The sequence below is a fragment of the Lytechinus variegatus genome, chromosome 19 (genome assembly GCF_018143015.1).
Source record: "Lytechinus variegatus isolate NC3 chromosome 19, Lvar_3.0, whole genome shotgun sequence".
NCBI classification, from domain to species: Eukaryota; Metazoa; Echinodermata; class Echinoidea; order Temnopleuroida; family Toxopneustidae; genus Lytechinus; species Lytechinus variegatus.
In genome coordinates this window covers 17,283,381-17,299,191 of record NC_054758.1, presented here as the reverse complement: position 1 = coordinate 17,299,191, position 15,811 = coordinate 17,283,381, and the positions used below count along the sequence as shown (strand labels likewise).

Here is a 15,811-nt window from a genome sequence, read left to right as displayed (position 1 = left end):
CATTTAAATAGTTTCTACCAAGTGAACTTTGATGAAATATTTACCCTTTCATAGGTGAATAAGGAACAATAATAATTGGTAAATTCCTATCACAATCCTACAGTAGGGGAGACCGGGGTTAGTTGGAACATGGGGTAAGTTGAAACATCTTAATTTTCTTTTAAGCCTGTAAAATAAATTTATGCAATACTGCCCTCAATTTATTGCTATTAATAATAAAACAGTGTTGAATTATAATTGCAATAAATTGAGGGCATTATTGCATAAATTTATTTTACAGGCTTTAAAGAAAATTACGATGTTTCAACTTATCCCATGTTCCAACTAACCCCAGTCTCCCCTATACTGATAAATCAATCTGAATCATTTTATCTAGTGCATAAAACTTACCATCATTGACATCAATTGCAAATATAGTAGTATTGCCTTTTAGTTCATAAAATCAAGACTCGATTGGAGTTAACACTTATGGTAAGTTGCCACTGATTGTAAGTTTTATGTAAAAGGGTTTTAGGTGACTTGAATGAACTTATCACCGACAGTCACTTTTTTTAAGTGGAAACCTTGATTTTGATTGGCTGCTGGGCACTGTTACCATGGTTATTACCAATGATGGCATACGAATAATGATAATAATCAATGGCAAGTTTTATGCAATGAGGACCATAGAGTACATTGTAGATATTTCACTAAACTTTAATTGGAAAATGTTTCTCTTTAAAGCCTGACAGGAAGATCTGGATTTACATTTACAATGAACATTTACAATGAAGAGCTGGACCAGTTAACATAAAGCTAAGGGATCGATTGTTGGGGGTTATTTTATGATTGATCATACACACTAATCAATGCAATGAATCGTAGAAATCAGCTCAATGATCAATCGCTTAGCTTCATGTTACCGGGCCCTGGACTGAGAAGGGAGACGAGAGCAAAACAGTGATGGTATCTGTAACGCCCTCATCACAAGTGGAAATGCATTATGGGTGCAGATATCTCCCTCGCAGACCAATGGCAGCAAATTCATATGGGAGTCCATAAATGGGTTACAACTTTGGAGGGGAAAAAAAGAGGGTATTCTACAAAAAAGGATGTGAGTTCAGAACTGTTGAGACGAAGCTTTGTTTTTCTGTAAACAAAGAATAGATAACACTATATCTACAAACTATGCAGAAGTTCAGGTTGTATTTACAGTGATATGTTAGGCCTGTTTGAGGGTCTAATCGTTTAAGCAATGATTTCCATTTCCCTTCAATGATTAACAAGCATAATTGATATTGGAATCTTGAGAAACATCAGGTGGGTGTTTCATAAAGCTGTTCGTAAGATAAGAGCGACTTTAAGAACGACTGGTGATCCCTTCTTGTAGAAATTGTGTATTCATTGGTGATGGTTTGAGCATGTAAGAAAGGTTCACCAGTTGTCTTAAAGTCGCTCTTAACTTACGAACAGCTTTATGAAACGCCCACCTGGAAAAATATTGTGCTGCGCCATGTCATAGATAATTTGTTGATATAGTATTAACAGATACCCTTGACTTGTTAGGGTCTTGTCTATGGAAGAAAGAAAAAAAACTTAAAAAAAAAAGATTGCTACATCGTGTAAATCTAATTGAAATTCTTTTGCCCAAAGAGGACTTCTCATTTTACCTCCTATCTGAGGGGCAAGCTGCCATAGTCTTTGAGGGAGACTGTTACAATGTGTGCCAGCACTTTAGTATATATTACCTTATCCCCTCCGTGCATTTTCTTTTCCAGTTCTTTCCTTTCCTTCGCCATGTCCTGGTGGAGAAGCATGTTCCGATCTGGGACGCTTATTCGAGTAACAGACGACCTGATAACGAAACGACCGAAACAAAAAGAAGAGTGAGTCTTTGTTATTACTAACACGTAATGCATCTCTCTAAAAAAAAGGCTATAGAAACGTTACTATAATAATTATTCATTTATTGCAAAAAAAAAATACCAGAGCATGTGACAAGAGGTGTGTTTTGATGACTTGTTGATCACAGGAAAGTAACACATAAATATTTTGTGTCTTATTGTTCTTTGAGGGTGATATAACAAATTATCCCACGTCTTACTGATCAATCAATGCCATATTACAGAATATCACACAGTATACCATCAAAGGTTTCTGATGGAAATTAATAGGGTAATTTTTTTGACGTTTTGAGTGGAATGTACTGACAGTGTTTTGAAAAGCATAAAATTAAGACCATTAGTAAGTTTTTCTGTAATTCTGTGATTTAAAAACACAATTGGATGTATTTAAATTGCATTTTATGAGAAAGAAAGGAAAAGAGAGAGAGAAAAAAGGGAAAATCTATTTCAAATCAGCTTCCCTTGATCGAATCTATCTAATGGCTTATGCCTGGCATTCTTATCAAGACATCATATTCATTACATCATCTACATACACTATTTCTACGCTATAGTTTGTGAAAAGTATGCTGCAACAACTGGGGGGCTGTCTGATTAATGGCTTTAATTGATTTTTAAATGCCATTGATCAAATCTTTCTTAAAAATGATTTCTTCTTTCCCAAAATCAATGTGAGTTGTTGAATAATTATTCATCAACCTGCAACTTGAATGAAATCCAACACAGAAGTTCCTTGGTACACAAATGACTGAAACTTTGATTAATGCAATTACTAGTTGTTTAATGGGTCTTAGTTTCATAACTTAATATGTCTCCAGCTTACTCGAGTATATAAGCAGATCTTGGCTACCAAATAATAATGATTATTCCTTAGTTTTGTTTATAAGTCGTACGTTACATCTATCAAGAAATAAAGCTCACACATTACTTCAATAATGAATATCCAATTATATGCAACTGTTGAAGAGATAATTGTTCACATAAATGTAGTGATAAAATATGTGCAATTATATTCAATTGAAAATTTGCATGGATTGGGGTATTATCAATGTGTTGGCATAAATGCACAATTTTGATAAAATGGTGTACATTGTCATGCATGGGTGACATTGCACTTTGCCTTTATTAATTTTGAAAAAGATGTGATGTATATAAATTATGTGACTTTATGAAGATTAGGTTATTTATCATTTATTTGTGATTTTGAAATGGAAATCCCCTCAATCTCCTCTTTGATCACGAACAGAACTTAAAAATTAAATCTCTCATGCACTTGAAAATAAGTGATTTCTTCAGGGAAGAATAGACCCCTTTTAATATGGATAAACATTGGCATGCACGTTCCAAAGGAAAGAATAAATATGTGTCACCAAATGTGAAAATTTGAGGTTCTTGTGAAATACCTTTATATATTTTGAGTGCATGAAGGTTTAATTCGTGGTCTTTGTATAATTATCATAAAACTTGGTAAAATAACAATAGATGCATAATTTTTCTTTTCAAAACTTACCATAACAAAAGTTGACAAATTAAATTTACATGACTGGTTCGAGACAGAATAAACAAGACTACTCATAGTATTTCTACCTATCTAACTTACAAAGTTCTACGAAATCAACACTAATTTGGTAATCTTTCTCTTGATTTGCATATTTTCCAAAGCAGGAATTGAAGCTTGATAGTTTTCTTTTCATTTTGACACAGCAAACAGCGAATTTTTTTTTGAAATTTCTGCAAAAAAAAACAAAAAACAAGAGAGGACAAAGCGATTCCATCATTTAACCTGTGACCATTACACCAAAAATACAACTTTAACCAATCTGTGCAAAACACGCAGAGCAGAGAGCTGGAATTGCACACACTTTAAAACATAGTGTATCCTCCACAATTTTAAGAGATAATGGTAAAAAAAGTATAAACTGTGGAATCTGATAATTAAGGAACATTTTTCCTAGCACTTGGAAATGCACTTTAAATACTAAGTATAAAAATTTGTAAAAAAAAATTAATATAAAAGTGTCAAACTTTCATACCAGGGATTGCATTCGACCAACAACAAAATTTAGCAAAACTAGATTTGCTGTTTCAGCTGTAAACTGAAAACTAAATAAGAATGAAAAAATGCATAAAAGTGATCATATCATTTACTAGCAAGCTTTTCATATCTATACAATCACATTAATTGCTATTTGTTACCCGGAGTTTTGGGTATTCGAGATGGGTTGACAAAAAGCAATGTGATGAGACAGCATAGGTAAGCACAGTGTTGTAGGTAAATAGAAATCATCGCCGGCATAAAATAATGCTTGCTGATTATGGTCATCCATGTTTGGGAAATTCTTTCTACTTGTAGGTTTTGACCAACCTTTTCAAGAACAATGAAAACTTAAAGTTTTGCATATATTCTCCCTTAAGTAACAGTAGGGATACTCATAAATCAATCATGATGTTCATAAATAAAAGCAGGAAGATGTATGTTTTTTTAAATGTACATGTATTAATATGATGTTGGAAAAGCACCAAGAAACGTTATGAAGGAAAGCATTTAAATTTCACACGCTAATGACGAAAAAAAAATCATATTTGTGAACTGGCTTCCACATGATACGCTTTAGGATTGAAGGCTTGACAGTAGGAGAGATGGCTGAAAAAAAAATCAGAAAAGAGTAGAAGCGAAGAAATAAAAACAGAAGAGCATTTCATGAAGCTATTGTAAGTGGGTTTTCACAGGTAATTGTTCTCAGCTACTGAAATCCAAGCATTTGATTGGCTGAGAGCAAACTTCAGTGAAAATCACTGACAAGATGCTCCGTGAAAAGCTCCCCCTGGATGAAGCGAATAGTAACTTGATCTCGCACACGCTGACTTGTCTTGATCACAGCTCTTTGAGAGTTGCAGCAACAGAATTTGCACCTGATTGGTCAGTTCACATCACTGTGCATCATTTGTTGCATACATGACTTTGTGTCTGGCTGTGGCAATGATGTCTCAACACCCAAGTTTCCGGGAGTTAAGTAGCAAAATTGACACAAACTCACATTGAATGTCGCTAAGTTTGTAAGATAGGTATCAAAATTCAAATATGACTTGAAGTCCAACTTCTAAAGAGGTTAAACCAATATGTATTTTTTACTCTATTAGATTCTATCATGAATGAGACATGATGCAAATGAATGACTTTATTTAAAAAAACAGGCACAGTATCGCAACTACAGCTCTCAAATAGCGTTAGTTATAGTATTCATATGAAGAAATGTCCATCTCAATATGTATATACATCAATGATGAAGAGTTAAAATCTGTCTTGAAGATGATAAGGAGGAGAAAAGAAAAATCGTAAGCGTTAACTATGATCTAGCATGAATATTGCCATGGCGAAACCGTTACCTTTGATCAGACGATGATCTTGATGAAAAAGACAAAATGGATGAAAACATTTAAAAAATATATTCCAAAGACGTCTAAAAATGTAAATTATGTGACTCAAAATATGGATGTGAGAACTGCTAGAGCTTAGAATATTTAAAAACATAGTACACCTTGTTTAATTTAATAGCTGCATAATAGATCAGGTAATAATGGCAGGAAGTTCAAAATATCTCAAATGTAAAGGGTAAATATCGTCTGGACGTTCTCTTGTGTATTCCTCATTAATTTGTCTAATAATTCCTTTTTACGGACTCCTCCTAATGTTCCTCTTTTTTTTCTCCTGTCTCTTTGCTCCTCTTGTTTCCTTCTTTGACTTCATTTGCCCCCCCCCCCTTCCATTCACCCTCCTCTCTCTCTTCTGCTTCATCTTGAATATTCCCCACTCCCCCCTCTTCCATTTTCCTGTCTCCAGTTTCTGCCCTCTCCTTCCCCCCACGTCTCCCTCACCACCTTTTCCCTTTCCTCTCTTCTTCACCCCTTCCTCCTTGTGTCTGCCCCACTCTTCTTCACTCAATCTCTCTCTCTCTCTTTCTCTGTTGATCTTCTTATAAACTTCATCTATAAAACACTCAAATATGCACAATTCAAATGTCTCTTTTTCCTGCTCTCTCCATTTCTCCCCCTCTCCCCACCACCTTGACTTTTCCCTTTTCCCCACCCCCCCCCTTGTCTGCCCCCCTCTCTCTATATCTCTCTTCCTCTATTGATCTTCAAATAAACTTCATCCATAAAATACCACCCCCTAGCAAGGCAAAACAATCTGAAATATACACACTTCAAATATCAACTATATACACATTACAAGTGAACCAGCTCATGAAATTGCCTTAAGACTCCAAACCCACAACAACCTGCAAATAAATGGAACTAATTATTAGTATAACAAAACAAAACCATGATCGTCATCAAATGCTTTTCATTTTGAAGACATAAATGCCCCCTCTTTACTTTTCTAATTGATATTAAGTAGTTACAAGTTAGGGTTTACATGTACGAATCTCTACTTTTCTAATTGATATTTACATTAAAATTGCTGCACTCAATTCTGCTCCAAGTTGTGTAATAAAACTAGACAAAGTCAAAAAAACTTAAGTACACTGACAATAATTCTACTGCTGCATTTCATGGCAGTGCATCGATGAGTTAGAGCCATCACTTCCCAAAAGTTGTAAGATTTTAGCTGAATGAAACTACAATATTAAAGAATATATCATTTTACCTACGGAATACTCTCCATTGCCAAGAATTTAATAGCTGCTTCGTTTAAAATGATTGGAATTAATCAGAAAGCACATTTGCCCATTAAAGTCATCAAGGCATTTTTTTTTCTAATAACGGTTTGATAATATCTGGACATATTGTTCCCTTTAACAAAAATCAGTTCCCTTTGTGAGAAAATGTATAGCATGAACATAAAATAATGCAAATCTATTTAAGCGCAATTTCTTCTTTTTCCTCAAAGTTGTTTTACTACCCCACCCCTCACCATCTTATTCTTATTCAAAGCAAAATCTAACATACTTTTTGAAGTGTTAAGTACACTTTAAAGAACAAACCCCTAACTAATTATACATATTTTTAATGAAAAAATATCTTCAAAGATTTGCGCATTCTAAGCAGTTTGTTGACTAATTAAAAGTCTGTAAAGCTCTTTTCTAAGAGATTGATAAAAATTATGCCTAAAGTAGCTAATGAGCAATTTTGGGCCTAAAATATTTTCAACTGAAAAACATCTACAAACATTTAACCCCTTATTCACTTGAAATTATTTGATATTGTCTATCATAATAAAGGTATCTTATATTCATTCTTGTGAAAAGAATGTGTTCAGTAAAAATTTATTAAAACATCTTTTTTATTCAAATTGATTTTGGGGTAATTTGTACTACATTAAAGAAATCAAATTTTTGAAATACATGAAGTGTAGCATAAAAAACAGCTTTGTATTTGTTTTGTTTCTTACGAATTGCTGTTAGGGACCTAAGTGTTATTGCAGGCTAAAAAATTGAAAAAGCAAATAAAAATAAAACGAATAAATGACAAACCAAAATCATTCCCCAGGAGACCTATTTCCATCCTCCCTAAACTTCACCAAATCTACTAACAAAATCATTTCAAACATACCGATTCTCTTCAATCCCAACTACTACGATGTGCTTTATCTTGTTTAAAGGTAAATGCTAGTTTTGGTAACGATATCAAAATGAGTTCGTACAGAATCCAATGAAATGACCACTAAAGTGTCTGTTTGTATAAATAAAACGCATGTGCCAAAGGATTCTGGAAGAAATTGTGTAATTGCTGAGAAATCAGCAAATAAGCACGGGATTCGGGTAGGGTGTCGGGCCCGACGCCCTAAGCAATAATTATACATTGTCCCACGTGCGCTTATCTGTGTTGGGGATTTTCGGTGTGAACATTTTTCAGCGTAGATTTCAAGATTTCACAAAGTCCAGTTAATGTAACTGTACCAGATCTAGATCCTCGATGATATACTGGCAATTAAGCCTTGTTTACAGACTTTCTCATGAAATCAGTGTTCACTGCAACTACTGGAATTTCTCTTTAAAGCCAGGAGTAATACTGCAGATAAGAATTCAATTTCACTTCAAATGGCATTTTGGGTTTTAACTTTCTTCATCAATGACAAAGTAATATTTCAAAGTAAAGTCTCCTAGAAGACTTCAGCTCTCATTTCATTGCAAACTGATTATCCCAACAGTTTTCATTTCACAATTGAGATTATTACTGAGGTGTAAATGAGTTGGCTAAAAGCATGGCATAAAAGTTAAGACTAAATTTAGCCACAAGGCTTAATTTATAATGGAATAGCACCTGAAATGAAAGCCCATGTAAGCCCCACACCTTTGACTTATATTTAGGTGATCTGTCAATCGACAGATCAACTATTAATTTTCTATACTTACAAAGTAAGCAAATTAATTCCCATTTTGTGATTTAATCAATACACCACAAACAATCCCGATAACAGGTCAAAGGCTCTTAACATAGTTTGCTTTTATGAAGAAAATAATAAAGCTGTTATATTCAATCAGATATCTATCTTTGACTTTCTTCCATGGAGACAACAAAACTTGAATAAAATTCATTTAAACACGAAACACAGTAAAAGGATGAATTTTGTGTAATCGCAGATATTTTATATAAGTTTACAATAATCCCTCATAGCTATAGCATAGATGATGCAAATGAATTGAAAGTTAATAATCTATATGGTCTTTTTCCCTACAACCAAGTGAGATAGATCTATAAGTACAACTACAGTACACCATGGAGGGTCTCTGATAGAACACTGTAACAATTACAGTGTTAGGAACAACACCTGTCAACATTATCAGAGCACTACACCTAAAGGTATTATATACACTATGGAGTTTGAATACAACACCATAGAGTGGTACAACACCAAAAGGTGTAAGTGATGAGCACACACCATGAATTTGACACCGGTGTGTGTTTGGTGTAGTTCTCTGTAACACCAATGGTGTTATTTTAACATTACACTATTTGCAGTGTAGTGTGGAGTTATGCATGAATTTTTGAAAGACAGAACTATGGCAAGCAAAGGGGGATGATTCTCAATCATTTAAATTGCAAGAGCAAAAGTCCAATTTTGGAAGTTATTATTATTTTTTAATGGAAATATATACCTGTATTTACAACAATTTGGTTGAGATTGTGGCAAATGCAGTTGCAATTTGTTAAATCCCCAGGGGGGTATGTTTAGCATCTCATTCGGCAGTGTACAAAGTCATTTGTACCTTTAACAAACAAGCATAAGGAAAAAGGAAGTACCAGTTTGGATACAAATTTTTATCTTTATTATTTCAAGGTTTTTTTTTAAACAATCTCAATTAACTTTTTGAGAAAAGAAAAAACCCTACATACTTCTGTTGATTGTACGTATGATAATATGTATCATTATCTACATCTGTATAGCGTAGGTAGAATTCAGACTTTATCTAGTCTTCCATCAAAAATAACTGAGAATATGGCTAGATTCTGTATACAAATTGTACGCAGAGTTTCTCATAAAGTCTTGCATAACTCCGTGCACGGTTTACAGACTCCATGGCTAATAATTAGAAAGCTTGTTAGCAGAGCTCGAATAGAGCAGCAGCAAATTGCTAAGGCGGCCCTTCTATCTAGCTGCGAGCGATTTTTTCGTTTATTGAAAATATTTTCTGAATGTCATAAACATGAACCTGCGGGGCTGTTCGGGTTTATCTTGGTTAGCCTGATACTTCCGTAATAGTCTCAACGCCTTCTCGATCTCCTCATCACTCGTTATCGCATCACTGTATCGGCGAGAACCGCGGGAAGGCCTCCTGGAATGGTTTTACGATACAAAAATTAACATTACGGGTCAACGACATCTACATTTACAGTTAATCTGTTGACTACAGAATTTAGTAGTTCCCATGAGCTTTATGAATACAACCTGTTTCGAGAAGAAAAAGGGTTGAACCCACTATTTCATCCATCAGGCTGTAAGGGATCACTGGTGAATACAGATCATTCCCATATGATTTCTCCTTGAGGAGTGTACTGAAGAAACCCGTCAAATGCTACATCTACCTTAGCCGGTCTGAATGGACAACCTTCACTCCCTACAGTGTGGAATTGCCATAGCACTTGCAGGATATCAACACGATCTCTTTTCTCGAAGGTGATCATCAATTCTTTTCTTGGTTTAAACGAGGCCTTATTCTTCAGATCTGGCACTCGGTCTTTACCAAATCGTCCCCAATCGATAACTGGTCAAGTTTATATGAAAACGATCACAAACTTTAAGATTAAAGATTCAAAGATAAGTTAGGGGCACTTTTAAAAGCAAACACTTTGCTGACAACCGCAAAATTCAGCCCCAATTTTTGCCCCATGAGCAAAACTCACCAATTTCATTTAAACAACAAATGATTTCAATTTTGCATACAAAGCTAGAAAATATTTTCAGCATGAAAAATTAAATCTGCCTTACAGCTCTTTTAACAGGCTTTAAATATCAAAGCATAATTCAAGATCAAAATAATGCTTTTGATTTATCCTTGATATGATTTAAATCTTTATTTAAATTGGAAAAGAGATCAAGATATCTTACAGTATTATTTCTCCAACACGCATCCACCAAAAACACACACACTCAACCCGCAAAAGCCCAGCATAACACCCGCTACATCACTATGTGCCTAAAGATGTATTCAACCCCATACACTTACAAAAGAAATTGTCGTTACAAGTAGGCAAAACTAGTAAAATGGAGGACAAAGCAAAGTTTTCTTGCATTTTTTAAGAACACAAATCAATGAAACTCCTCTGAAATGCGCCATTTTATACTGATTTTGTGTGCATATATGTACATATTTTTTATTAACAGAGTACAGACTTGATGCTTGGAAAATTCCTGGAAATGGGGAAGCAAAAACAAAAAGATGAACAACTTTCTCTGTAAAATGACCATAAAAATGCCACACATATATTTTTGAAAATACAAGTGCTTTGATTTTTTTTAAAAAGCCTTTTGTGCAATTTTGGATGAAAATCTTGCCTGAAAGGATGAGGCGCTCTTTCGGATACAAATGCTTCAATATCATGGAAGACCACAAAAAATTGGTTCACTTGAGGATAAGAATTGCAGTGCTTTGGTGGTGCGTGCAATGTTCTTATGATACATGTGTATAAGCCTCACAATCGACAATTTCTTTTGCAGCATAATATATACGGTAGTACATATAAACTTAAGCTGGATTTCATTGTGTTAGTGCGATGTGCATTGAAGACATAGGCCATGTTCAGGTTGCATAATATCCACTTTAGTCACATTTTTTTCTGCCGTAAATATTGTTGATATTGCTTTGGCACTATTCACTCATACACTTAAGATGAAGATGACTGATGAAACATTTTTCAGAAAATTTGGCAATTTTTTTTTGGAGGTGGGTACTTCATTTAAAAAAATGATAAGATATAGGGAAACTTTGGGTGATTTTACATTAAAAGCAAGGAATACAGATTTTGAGCTTTATGTAAATTAGTATTATGCTTACTCATGAATAGACATTAACATCTGTTTTGGTTTTGTTTTACATAACAGAGAAAACAGATTTCAAAAATCTGTAAATGCATTTTAGCATACTACATTTTAGCAAAATCTGTTTCACGTTCGCTTATGTATTTTAAAAAGCATTTATGTCATGGTTTGTTCTTGACTACATTTTTTCTTATATGAAACAGAACGGTACAAAAATCTGGAAAAAACAAATTGTGTAAAAAGTTGAGAAAAAGCGAAAAATGGAAAAAAAATAATTTTGATACCAAATGTAGTGACTTTGTGGAACAAGAACCACAAGGGAAATAAATACAATAACACACCATCAAACACGAAATGTCAAGTTTGCTTTGCCTATACCTGAACATGCCTGTCGCATGGGGGCCAATTGTTAGTAAAAAGGGTGGCCAGAATGCACATATATATTTCATCATTTTTGTTTCGAGAGTGATAATAATCGTCAAATAAGAGGAAAAAAAGCAAATAAAATCATAATACGTACCCGCTACCCGACGATGATAATCGTTGTCTGCAAATACAGTCACATTAATGCACTCAATATAGATTACAAAGCTCTTTATATTAGACAATATATATTTTTATCAAAATCCATATAAAAATTAGCCTGAGTATTAAATTTTGTTTTTATAAACATAGAAAAATAATAAGATTAGAAAATAGAATTAATTTTGTTAAATTTATGTCCAATCCTAGATGCCTGATGATATTAATGTAGCTTCAATGTAGAAATTTTAGCTTTTGATTCATAAAATTATATACAATCTCATTAAAAAATAATGCAGTGTATATATTCATTTTACTCAATGATTAATTTTATTTATATTATATATGTTCACAGCTCAAACGTATATGGGCATTTAGATGGGCAGAGATGTGCGCAGAGATTTAGTAGAATTCATCATCACTTTGGAAGGTGGATTCTGAACGCTTTCATTCATGTTTAGTTTTATTTTCCATTTCATTCACTTTATAAATATTTTTTGCAGAGTAATATTTGTTTATAAAAGATTATAAATCATTTCAGAAAAGTATTCAGAAGAGACATGACAATGGTTTTGTGGCAGTCCGGATGAAAAGTGAGAAGAATTACATCCTCAATCATGTCCTACTCCTTCTCATCTTACGCACAGCTTCCTCTGTAATAACCAAGTCATGTTTACACAGAACAATCCCCACTTTTTTATAGTCACTACTTATACCGTGTTTACACATTGACTCGGCTCAGGTGTTGAATCCGCGAGCCGGGTTGAACACTGCGAAGAAGGGATCAGAGATCGCGTTTATACGTACATATAAAAAGGCGAGTTCAACACGGCTCGCGGATCTCGAACGGAAGAAGAATTATGACGTCGCAAATTAAACGCGGGAAATTCACCGCCGGAATCGAATCTTGTCCGTGCGAACAACAACAATGCCAAAAGTGAAAGCGCGCGCAGTGACCTGGTCAAGAGAGTTCGACACGGCTTTCTGTTTACACACGAAAAAATTGCCAAGTCTGACTCGGCTCGCGGGTTGAAACCTACGATTTTGGCGGATCAAAAAAGCCGTGTTCGACACGGCTCGTGGATCACACTGATCGCGTTTACACAGCATAAAATTGCCGTGTTGAGCACGGCTCGCGTGTCGAACCCCCGAGCCGTGTCACTGTGTAAACACGGTATTAGTAAGCATACATGTATCCTGATATCCGTTGGGAAATACCGAAGCATGCTTTAGGATGGTCGACTATCAACTATTACTTTCTAAATGAAATTGAAATATTTCAGGATTTGATCTTTCGAGCACGTGGACCATAAAACTCCTATTTCCTTCTGAAATCACTCTAAATCAACAAGTCTTACTACCGAGTGAGTAAAAAAATGACACCTCACATATCCCTGATTTAAGGAAAAAATATGCCATGAACACATCATTATTACATATGGCCCGAAAGAGTATGTTCTCCCAAATGATGTGATACCACATTTACATGGTATTTTGTCTACGCTTGGATGACTGGGAGGTATTCCCTGCAGCGATGTAAATTTTGATTTGCACCAAATTATGGCATGACTGCAATGAATGAATCCAGATATCAATGAAGTCTGAATTCTGCAAGGGTTGCATTAAAATCCATTTCAACACACCTTTTCAGTAGTTAACATTATAATTGCTTAATAAACTTATTTTAGTATCGATTCTTCATTTAATTTCATTGGAAATGGATTAGCAAATATGTTTGCTTACTCGTGTAGGATTATGACATCAATGACATCTGGATTCATTTATTGCAGTCATGCCTTTACTTTGGCGCAAGTCCGAATTTACATCACTGCCATGAATACCTACTAATTACCCAAGCGTGAAGACTTACAATGTAAATATGGTATCAAATCATTTCGGAGAAAATACCCTTTTCAGCCATATATAATGATTATGTGTTCATGACACATTGTTTCCTTACATTAGGGTTTTTTGAGGAGTCAAGTTTTTTTTTTACTCACTCGGTAGAACAAAATCAGAAGTACAGTGTCATTAGATACTGACACAAACACAAAAGCCTCACACGCATAGGATTGCGCAATCATATCCTTTAAGTCACATGGTGTTTAGAAACAGGTTCATTCATTAGGCTATCACATCTACAAAAAAAAAATCACTCTCAAAACATAACTACCATGTGACCAAGTCCATGATCTTATAACACTTGCATTATTAATCATAAAGGCTTGGTCCCATTGGCCTACGGACACAAAACGTACTCATAACGGATACAGCGGGCAAGCAAAATTTCTGGGTGGCTCCATCCATTTTCATCCGCTCCGGACAATGGACAACATGGGTGAACAATAAAATCACATTGGACGGATGCTCGATGGATACAGAGCGTATGAAACATGTTTGCAAAGAGTACACAACGGATACATAACGTTTTCCAACGGATGGAAAGATTCTTTTCCGTTTTACATCCTCTCTGGATCCGTAAGTGCAGTGGGACCAAGCCTTATAAAGCCATTGAAGCTGTGATAACGTCACTGGGGATTGAGAATTCAAAGTTGATGATTAACAAGAAATTATACAATATGAAACTATATGGCATAAGGATGTATTTGTGGGGAGACATTGTTACGATCGGAATGGTACCTACCTACATGTAGTATAGTATCTAACCATCAATCATACATGTACAAAATACAATCAATCTATCCATCACAATCAATTGAAAAATCAGTTGCATCTATAGATGTTGCAGCGTACCAATTTAATATGTTTGTGTATCAGCTCCTAACTTATGGTTTGTTATTTATTTTTTTAACAAATTCTAAAAACCTATTATTGTTAATTTTACTGCTACATGAGAAAAAACATTTTTTTCATCAGATGAGTTCTAACTGAAAAAAAGAAGAAAAAAACAATAATAGAGCGCGTTCAACAATGACTTCATATAAATATGTACAGGGTCACTGATTTAACAACACTCCTGAATCATGTCTACCTGGTCCAGATGTAATGTACTCTCAAAACTGAGCTGGTATCTCCAGTGCTGCAAGGATGGTGCAGGCAGGGGAAGCCCCCACTCACAGAAAGGGAATTCCCCTACAGGGAAATTCCCTAATAGGGAAAGCCCCCTGTCCACACTGCTGATGTATGCACCTTTTTTAGTGGAGGAAAATGCATGTTAAATCACAAGTTAAATGTTAAGCGACACAGAGATGGAAGTGGGAACTCACCTTCGTTTCAATGGTGGAGGTACTTTTGTGTCGATCCGGGGAGCGGTTGGCTCGTCCTTCTTCATCTGAAAGCAAAGAGGACACATGCAAAACGATAACTCAACATTAAAACAGGCGCAACAACGTGCACATGTGGGACAGACAACGGTTTACAGGAACACACAATTAGGCTTGTACAGTTCAGTCTATTAAGCAATGGTGAAACAAATATAATTTTCACAGAAGTTAAACCCACTTCACATATAAAAGTGCGGATTTTCCTCTAAGAACCTGTTCACACTGGCATAAATCCAGTACAACACATTATCAATCTTACTGCTATAAACAGAGGGATAATAGATTCATATAGACTCCATCAAATAAATGGAAATCGTCACCTAAAAGGAGCCATTTTTTTCAATAATTGAAATACTTTAACAATAAGTTAAATCAGGTTTCAACATCGGAACTGACAACTAATAAAATACTTCATTCTCATTAAATACAATTTTTGATAATTTCTAAAAATGTAAAATTCAACTTGGGTTCTGAGTTTTCTATCTAAAAAAAATCAACTTCAAAATCCTTTGAGATGGGATTTAGAAAAATTAGATGAAGAACAACAAGTATAACTGAGCCTAATTTCAAGCCTCTATTAAAAGGGGAACAAAATAAAGGAAGGGGACTTAAATATTCCTTTGTTTTCATATCGATTATAC

At 34.7% G+C, this 15,811-nt stretch overlaps 1 protein-coding gene across 10 annotated transcripts in view; it reads right to left on the bottom strand.

Annotated features, from left to right (window-relative positions):
- Positions 1-15,811, bottom strand: part of LOC121406090 (protein phosphatase 1 regulatory subunit 12B-like) — a 142,730-nt gene that overhangs the window by 83,948 nt on the left and 42,971 nt on the right. For 7 of the 10 annotated variants that reach the window (XM_041597100.1, XM_041597104.1, XM_041597101.1 and 4 more), the window contains exons 7-10: positions 15,114-15,178; positions 11,885-11,911; positions 9,539-9,661; positions 1,728-1,833 (exon numbers count right to left, since the gene is read on the bottom strand). In XM_041597100.1, coding sequence (XP_041453034.1) covers positions 1,728-1,833; positions 9,539-9,661; positions 11,885-11,911; positions 15,114-15,178 — 321 coding nt within the window. The remainder of the gene's footprint in view (positions 1-1,727; positions 1,834-9,538; positions 9,662-11,884; positions 11,912-15,113; positions 15,179-15,811) is intronic. The other 3 variants (XM_041597106.1, XM_041597107.1, XM_041597108.1) reach the window with 2 other exon arrangements.